The 8,887-nt window shown below is 34.2% G+C and overlaps 1 protein-coding gene across 1 annotated transcript; it reads right to left on the bottom strand.

Annotated features, from left to right (window-relative positions):
- Positions 1 to 6,472: 6,472 nt before the first annotated feature.
- Positions 6,473 to 7,181, bottom strand: LOC21389731. Its single transcript, XM_010094983.2, has one exon. The coding sequence runs from the start codon at positions 7,013 to 7,015 to the stop codon at positions 6,641 to 6,643; it is 375 nt and encodes a 124-aa protein (XP_010093285.1). The 5' UTR covers positions 7,016 to 7,181; the 3' UTR covers positions 6,473 to 6,640.
- Positions 7,182 to 8,887: the final 1,706 nt, after the last annotated feature.

The following is an 8,887-nucleotide window of genomic DNA, read 5'->3' on the forward strand; positions in this document are numbered from 1 at the left end:
TGTGAAGTGTCCATTTGATATAGTCATTGCATATAGATCGATCCTCCATAAATAATTCATAATTAGAGCTAGATAAAATCTGTTAACCTCTCTAATTAGATCTTTATCCTTGAGTACCATTGATTCTCTAATGGACAGTGCTTCATAAAACACATTCATGAATCAGAGCTCCTACTGGTCCAAGTACCGAATCAACCCTCAAGAGAATTATTTATCTACTTCTTTCTTAAGAAGGAATGGATTCCATCTCGTGTAATAACATTCCCGGCTACCTACTTCATCATGTTTCCAAAATACAAGGAATAGAATTCAGGATCTCAAAATCCGTACCGAGTAAATCAAAAGACACAAATCCATAAATAGGAGTCTGTTAAGAACTCAGGATTAAGATCATTCTATATATGACCATCGGTAGACTTAATTAGAATTTCTATACTTAACAGAAATTATTAGAAATTCATATTGTGTCTGTGTCCTTGTTCCGCATAATCTCATTATGTGAAATACACTCATTCAATATCTCACTATATTAACAGTGTGGATAACACTTATATAACATTATCCTCTCGTATATAACACGTATATTCAATGTTTAAGGTTACATAAATAATCACGAAATTTTCATTGATATTCATAAAATATTCACAAATATATACACATAAAATGATGAATAAACTCTTTTATTAAATAAATAATAAATATCATATTACATCTTATGCTTCTAGGACACCATTCCCAACAGGCGCATAGTGCGATTGTCTGACTGATGAGCCTGCGGTCATAGCATTGTGACCCTCCGTCATAGTAATGTGACCACATAATTGTCAGCCTCATAGTGCGACTACCTTGCGGTCATAGCATTGTGACCCTAGGTCATAGTAATGTGACCGCACAATTGTCAGACTCTTAGTGTGCCAGTCGTAGTACTTTTCTTATGGGCGGCCATCAGTCATAACACTATGAGCGAGCCTGCATGATGGGCGGTCATAGAATTATGACCATCGGTCATAGTACTATGATCACTCAATGGTCAGACTCTTAGTATGCCAGTCATAGTACTTTGGTTAACAACTTTGTTTGCTTTTTTTTTTGTATTTATTGTTTTTTTTTTTTTACCATTTTTTGTCATCTTAGAAGAAAAGAAATGCTTTGGAGGAAGAGATGTCGTTGATAGAATGTGACATCATAGTCAAATGATATCTTCACAGGAGCTTTCCCATCTTCAACAACATATCTTAAGGATAAACTTTTTCCTTGTGGCCGAATCACAAGCACATTTCTCACCAAATCTATAAGACTAATATAAGTTGTGTTGGTGGGGACCAATATCCCTTTCATTTCACAACCGACGTATCTCGAAGCACGATCTCAATATCCATTGTACTTGATGAAGACGTTCAATCCAGCAGCCATTTCTAAATAATTTAAAAAATAATAACTGTTAATCAACATGAAATTACTCATAGTCATTATCGAGTCATTAGAAATAACCAGTCGTAACACTTTGTAATGGCCGGTCATAAGGCAGCCATAATGTGCCAGTCATAATACTATGGGTCATTTCAATCATAATATTATGACCAGACGATCATATCACTATGACTACCTTACGGTCATAATACTATGACCAGCCATTTTGACTCATATTGTTATAATTTGACTCATAGATAATGACTCATACTGTTATGATTGACTGGTCATAGTATTATAACTGGACATATAACACTATGAGTTATAGTACTATGACTCCCAAGGTCAACTATGTCTTTTACGTGTTGGTCGTTACAATCAATTTACATATCAGTTATAAACCATCCAAAATCTCAAATTGACGAAGGATATTTTCAACTCCTATCACATTAAGTTCAACTCAATCATTTTTTTCAAGTTATATATACTAAGTCTCCTGAAAAATAAATTTAAAAAGATGAAAATAAAAGAAAAACAAAAAAAAAATTGTGCATTAACCTCGATCTGTGCACAACCAGAGTATTGGCGATGAGGGAATGAATGTGTAGGGAGAGAGAGACTGAGTAGAGAGAGGCCAAACTTGAGAGAGAGAGAGAGAGAGAGAGAGAGAGAGTTGAAAATGGGGTGTAGAGAGAGAGAGAATGGGCGGGAGAGAGTTGAGAGTTTCTTTGAGGTACTTTTAAATGATAATTTTGACCTAAGTGGCATAGAAGTTATTTTACCTCACACTGCTGACATGGCAATGTTAGTTGTGAAAGTATACAAAAGTGGTGCTAAAATTAATAATCATTTATTCATGAGTGCTATTATTGAAATTAACCCGGGTTAAATTACCAAAAAAAATTGAGGAAGCGTACCGAAATTCATAGTAGCAGAAATCAACACTTTAGCAAAATTACTACGACAATTGACGAACCAGTTATTGTCTTCCTTACTCAAATCACAAGAGTTTCTCAATAGGGTGTTTCTCTCTAGATGGGATCTAAGAGAAAGCGGCCGAATGATTTGACGTATTGAGGACCATAACCTATATGTCTTTATATACTTTCTCATTAGGCACCCATTAAACCTAATTGGGTAAGTATTCGGTATCCACTCATTTAGGACATACCCAGTTAGAAGTCATATTGAGCTTTTCCTAACTTGATCACTTAAGGCCCATTACAATTAAATAGCTTAATATAATTGTTATAATAATATGTAACCCACACCTTATATAGGACACGTGAGTTTCCTAACAATCTCACTTGGGTTACATATAATTCCTGAAACAATTATATCATATGTTCCTTAGACGCCATTATGTGTGCTATTATCCTTAGACTTCACTTTAGTTTCAATCTGGTACATCTCCTACATCCATATGAAATCACGGCGGCTTTCGTCAAGCATACCAACATATTCAATGACATACATCGAATATGGATGAGTGGCATGAAAATTACATGCAATGTGATTTCCAACATGTCTATTTCCAACTAGTCTTAATTTAGTCTTTAGCGAGATCAATCCGAAACTTTCTAAACCCAATGCAAAACCGCAATTAGAAAGCAAACAAATTTAGAGTTTAAATCATAATCCATCTTCTTTATTTCGTGAAAAAAAAAAAAACATAAAAATGTGTCTTAACCAAAAGAACATCCAAAATACAAACTCCATCTAAAACCACACATCGTCAAATAAGACAACACTTATATGAGCAGTATGCTCGTGAAAGGCCTTAGGTGATACACTATTGGTCTGTGGATCCACAATCATAGAGTTTGTCTTTGTCCTAATATATTCTATAGACACTTGAAAACTCTAAACTCTTTATTTAACAAGAATAACTTGAAGTTTATGTCTCAACTTTAAAGAAATTCTGTTTTTATTAGAATATAGCAAGCCCAAATTATTGTCATAAATATTTTTAGCGGCTTTTTAATAACATCTACCACACACAGAGCAGTGATAAAATAAAACTGAAATTTTACTTTATTTAATTAAATATTCAAATTTCTTTAATTAATTTACACTAAATTCTCTAATTGTATAGGCTTTAAAGCCCATTAGCCACAAGGGAAAATGCCACAGCCGCAGGTTATGACCTGCGGCCTTCACTTTGAGTCATGGGCCCAGTTGGGCCCTTGTTTCCTGAGTTCAGCCCACAGTTCTGGGCTGCACTTGAAAGCCAGACTATTATCCCGACCCAGACCTTCCATGCGGTCAAACAGCCGCCATGATTGGTCGCAGCTGTTCCACTCCGGCACGCCCCGACGGCCGTGACCGGAAGTGGTCGACTCCGGCGGCAGCAGGGACTGCCGTCGGCCAAATATTTAATTCCTATTTTTTTTACCAAACAACGGCCGTTTGGCTGTCATAGACCTGCTTCCTTCTCCGGCAAGGCCAGACGGCCGCCACCAATTGTTGCCGACGCCGGCCGCGGCAGAGGCTGCCGCCAGCCTTAGTTCTTTAGTTCCTCAAAAAATATGGCCGAAACTATATATAAATATATATGTATATATATAAACCAAGAATTTCGTTAAAGTTTAATCAAACCGGATATATATATACACTCATCCATAAACAATGGCCACAAAACCTAAAATTCAGGCTATACAATCAAAACAAATACATATAAACCAAGAATTTCGTCAAAGTTTAATCAAACCACAAAACCTAAAATTCAGGCTATACAATCAAAACAAATACATATAAACCAATATACTCATCCATAAACGATGGCCACAAAACCTAAAATTCAGGCTATACAATCAAAATAAATACATATATATTTATGTAGACTGAATTCGAAAACTAGATAAAACAAAATCCAGAAAAAATATGTCTCTTTAGCCGAAAAGAATCCACAATTTTCCCAAAAAATTTAGGGATTGTTCTTTTCTGACGAAATTTAGAAAAAAAATTAAACTCAAATTATAATTTTATTTAAATTCATGCTCTTTTATAAAATTTGAGTTTGAACTCGAGTTTGAGGCTAAACTCGAGTTCAAGTTTTTCATTTAACTCGAGTTCATAAAATCGATCTCAAATTAATGGATAACATTTTTTCTATTCTTATATACACATATATATCTGAAATTGGCGAAAAATCTCTCAATAATTTTACATGATAAATGTGCTAATACCACTTGTTAGTCTTTAATTATAAACATGAGTTTTAAACACCATATTCATAAATCCCAAGAACTATCATGTCAAATTACTAAGAAAAATTAAGGAAGCGTACCTGAATCCATAGTAGCATCAATCAACACTTTAGCAGAATTACTATAATAATTGGTGAACCGGTTATTGTCTTTCTTAGTTAAATCACTAAAATTCCTTAATAGGGTGTTTCTCTCTAGATGATATAGAAGAGAAAGCGGCCGAATAATTTGATGTATCGAGGATCATAAGCTATATGTTCTTATATAATTTCCCATTAGGCACCCATAAACCTAATTGGGTAAGTATTGATTATCCACTCATTTATCTCATACTCAATTGGAAATCTTTTTGGGCTTTTCTTAATTAGATCACTTAAGGCCCACTATAATTAAATAGCTTAATATTATTGTTATAATAATATGTGGTCCACACTTTATATAGGAAACGACCTAACAATATGATCATATAATACGGGGTAATTTTGACAAATACCATTTAAATTATACTATTAATAATTTTTAGGTCTCAATGTTAGCCTATTAAATTTTGTCCCTTTGGAGTAAGTAATTTGACATATTATTACCGATAATTTGATAGGTGTTGCCGACGGCGGGTCTTCGGTTGCTCGTGGTAAACGTAATTTAACAGATTATTGTCTAAAATTTGACAAATTTTTATCTATAATCTGATAGATTATTATGAAAGGGTTTAACACAGGGTAGAACTCATGTTTAAGGGTCCATTTTTTTTTTAAATTTTCTCTATAATACGAGTATTAAATGCAAAGAAAATAGATGTCCATGTTGACGATTGAATGTGATGGAGAGAAAAATACAGAAGAAATGCAAAACACCGGCCGTTTGATACTAATACGATGATGAATCAGACCTATGAGTCAATGGTATAAATGAAGAAGATAGGATTATTTCGGTCCCTCTATGGTTTCTTCTGTTCTTTCTCTTCCAACTTTTACAAAGTTTTAAGGCCCTATTTATGACATAAACCAATAGATAGTGGTAAACAAGACATCACCGTTTGAATAATACATGCTTTAAATGTTAAATGTGGTCATAGTTTATCTAATAGATTACAAATCTATCATTGGTGACAACTAATTGTCGTTGTTGGTTCCAACGAGATCGGCTAAATTATCAGTGATTCGTCGACTGTTCATGGCCAATGATTGGGGTCACTGTTGATTCCATGGCATTTGATAGATTACTAATAATAATCTAGTAGATGGCTCATATGTAATGGGGAGATGTAATTTCAACATACTTTTTCGTTTAAAAAAAGTGTTTGTCATTATTTTGTGCAGATTTATTATTTATGTTTATTCTAAATAATTAAGTGTCATTTTAAATTTTTATTTTTTATTAATTAAATAAAAATTATTTATTTTTTAATAGAGTAACATAAATAATATTTTTTATTATGTTAAGTGATATTTCTGATTTTTTCCATTTTGCTTTTCTTTCACCGAAACCCCTGAAATGAGGGATTCTTGTGGTGTTCCTAAAGCTTACTCAAAGCCACCAATAGTGGGAGATCCAAGATATTTGGGGCAGTTGAAGCCCATAAGGGATGGGCTGAGCGCCAATGCGCCATCAAGTCGTGTGTAAGAGTTGTGGGTTTTCAGTTTCTCACGTAAAACACTTCCACATCCTGTTGTTATTTGGTTCGCAGCCTCTACAGGCATGGGTAAGCCTCCATTATTGTTGGATTGCCGAACCCTGAAAACTCTTATATTAGTTTTCATCCAATATTTGTATGAGAAGAAATCGATCACAAAGTAGAAAACAATTAACTTATAAACAGAGCATTACAACTAAAATGAGAACTATTCCTTTGTTTTTTTTGTTTTTGGTAATGTACATTACATGATCCGACTAATTACAGATAACAATATATATTATAAACACCAACAAATTATATAATAAAAAAAAAAACCCTGATCTTATGAAATCACTCAATTATAACATATATCATATTTGGCGATCATTATTCATCAAGAACCAAGCTAGTCCTCCTCAGGTATGCTCTGAAGGACCGGCCTCCAGGACCGTTGATGCTCCAACTGAGGGCCAAGATCACGATTATCACGACCGTTGATCATCAGCTGGGAGAGGAATTGTTCCACAGACAAACCCTGCATCCCCACCAGCTTCTCCATCTCCTTTTTAGAAACCCTGATCTTCATCTCTCTAGCGCCTATTCCTCTGTTACCATGCTCACCACTAGAGAAATCAGACGACCAATCAAAACCTCTCATTTCACCTAGAAGCTTCAGCTTCTCCGTACCACCATCCGTGTCTTTAGCGTTGTCGTCAATCACAGAACCCCAGTCGTCACCGGCCCATACCGTCGCCGATTTATGCCTCAAACAGTTTCCCATTATAGTAGTTGTTGCCTTTTACGTCGTCAAACAAAGATGCAATATGATTCACAATTAGTGTTTTTTTTAATATATACATACATATATATATATATATCTATATATTGAAGAAGAACAAGAGACGGAGAGGTTTGCGTCGTTCATTGGATAAGGACGGGGCTTTACGTGTAAAGGAAACAATTATCAGATCAGAACGTGAAGGCCGTGTGTGGGACTCATGACCGACCCACGCTATCTTAGCTACGTTTGGTCGATGAAGTTATTGTGGTTCGTGGGACTCGCTAGCTCACGGCTTTGTCCCAAGGGAAATGCATAGAAGTGATATCACATTTATATATATTCCACTCTTAACGTGAGATATAAAATTGTAGCAAAAGGAACGTTACATGTTAAAGTTTTAAATTATTAAAGTGTTTTAGCAGAAAAAAAAATATTAAGTGATTTATATATGTATATATATATATGGCGATTTGTTATAGCATTTTTTTTTAAATGCGCTTTTGGTACTATATGTTTTTGGTATTATGGCAAACTACAGATTAAACATTGAAATTTTGCAAATAATTACCTTCTAAACTTATCATACAGTTGTAAATTGGCCTAAATTTATGACGCAGTTTAAATTATTAGTGATTGAAATACCCGTTCACGATTCACAAGTTTAGGGAGGAAAGTGCAAAACCCTCTTGTTATAATACGGTTCACATATATAGTCTTGAAACTAAACATGCCTTATTCATAATAACAATCAATGAGAAATTAATATCATAAAGTGTGTGTATATATATATATATTGTTTTCTTAAGTAATGACCTTAATGAGCTACATGGTTTTCTTGTAACAAACTGTACCTGTTGACACGAGAAAAATATGTGACTACAAACATGGCGTTGCCCACATTTTATTAATTTATTGGGCGTACGTGTGGAGTACTATACTGATCATCAAATGAAAATTAGTCAAACCAGAACAGAAGTAATTTTCTAATTACAAAAAGAAACTCCTAGTAAACTAGGGTTTAGGGAGTGTTAAATTAAATTAACGAACGGGCATTTTTTTTTTTTTTGGGACCAGAGAAAAAAGACACAAAGAAGTGTGAATAGGACTTTGCAAAACAGCATCTTTGACCTTCGCTCGCTTGTTTGTCCCTTTTTTTTTTTGTGTTGGGTTACTTATAATCTTAACCGACCTTCAAGTTCATGTGTTCGTGCTTCGTTTACCTTGGACAAAATTCAATTTAAAGCATCTAGATCCTGTTCATTGAACTTTGATTCTTGTTGTTGAAGTTGAATTTACTATTACAATCTCTCTGTTATTCGTTCAGAGAAAAGGTTTAAAAAAAATTGTAATGTGAATAGGACTTTGCAAAACAGCATCTTTGACCTTCGCTCGCTTGTTTGTCCCTTTTTTTTTTGTGTTGGGTTACTTATAATCTTAACCGACCTTCAAGTTCATGTGTTCGTGCTTCGTTTACCTTGGACAAAATTCAATTTAAAGCATCTAGATCCTGTTCATTGAACTTTGATTCTTGTTGTTGAAGTTGAATTTACTATTACAATCTCTCTGTTATTCGTTCAGAGAAAAGGTTTAAAAAAAATTGTAAGGAAGTATGAAGCCGACACATCTTTTTCAACATTGAATATTTTGAGGGGCGTCATAATTAGGACACCTAAATCCCAGACGTACAAGTTTTTTTATTTTTTATTTTTTATTTTTTATTTTTTTTATGCATAGGGTCAAACTCAGGACACGTGGCTCGTTCTAGCAGACATCTTCACGTACGTACACCTAGCAAGTTGTAATGCCGTGTCATCATTACCAATCAATCAAAGTTTGATCCTTCTTCGTGGGTACTTAATTTGGACACTCATT

The sequence above is a fragment of the Morus notabilis genome, unplaced genomic scaffold (assembly GCF_000414095.1).
Source record: "Morus notabilis unplaced genomic scaffold, ASM41409v2 Scaffold419, whole genome shotgun sequence".
In the NCBI taxonomy this organism is placed as follows: domain Eukaryota; kingdom Viridiplantae; phylum Streptophyta; class Magnoliopsida; order Rosales; family Moraceae; genus Morus; species Morus notabilis.

Bases quoted from the DNA above. Each gene is read 5' to 3' on its own strand.
- LOC21389731 (XM_010094983.2), bottom strand. From the start codon at position 7,015: ATGGGAAACTGTTTGAGGCATAAATCGGCGACGGTATGGGCCGGTGAC.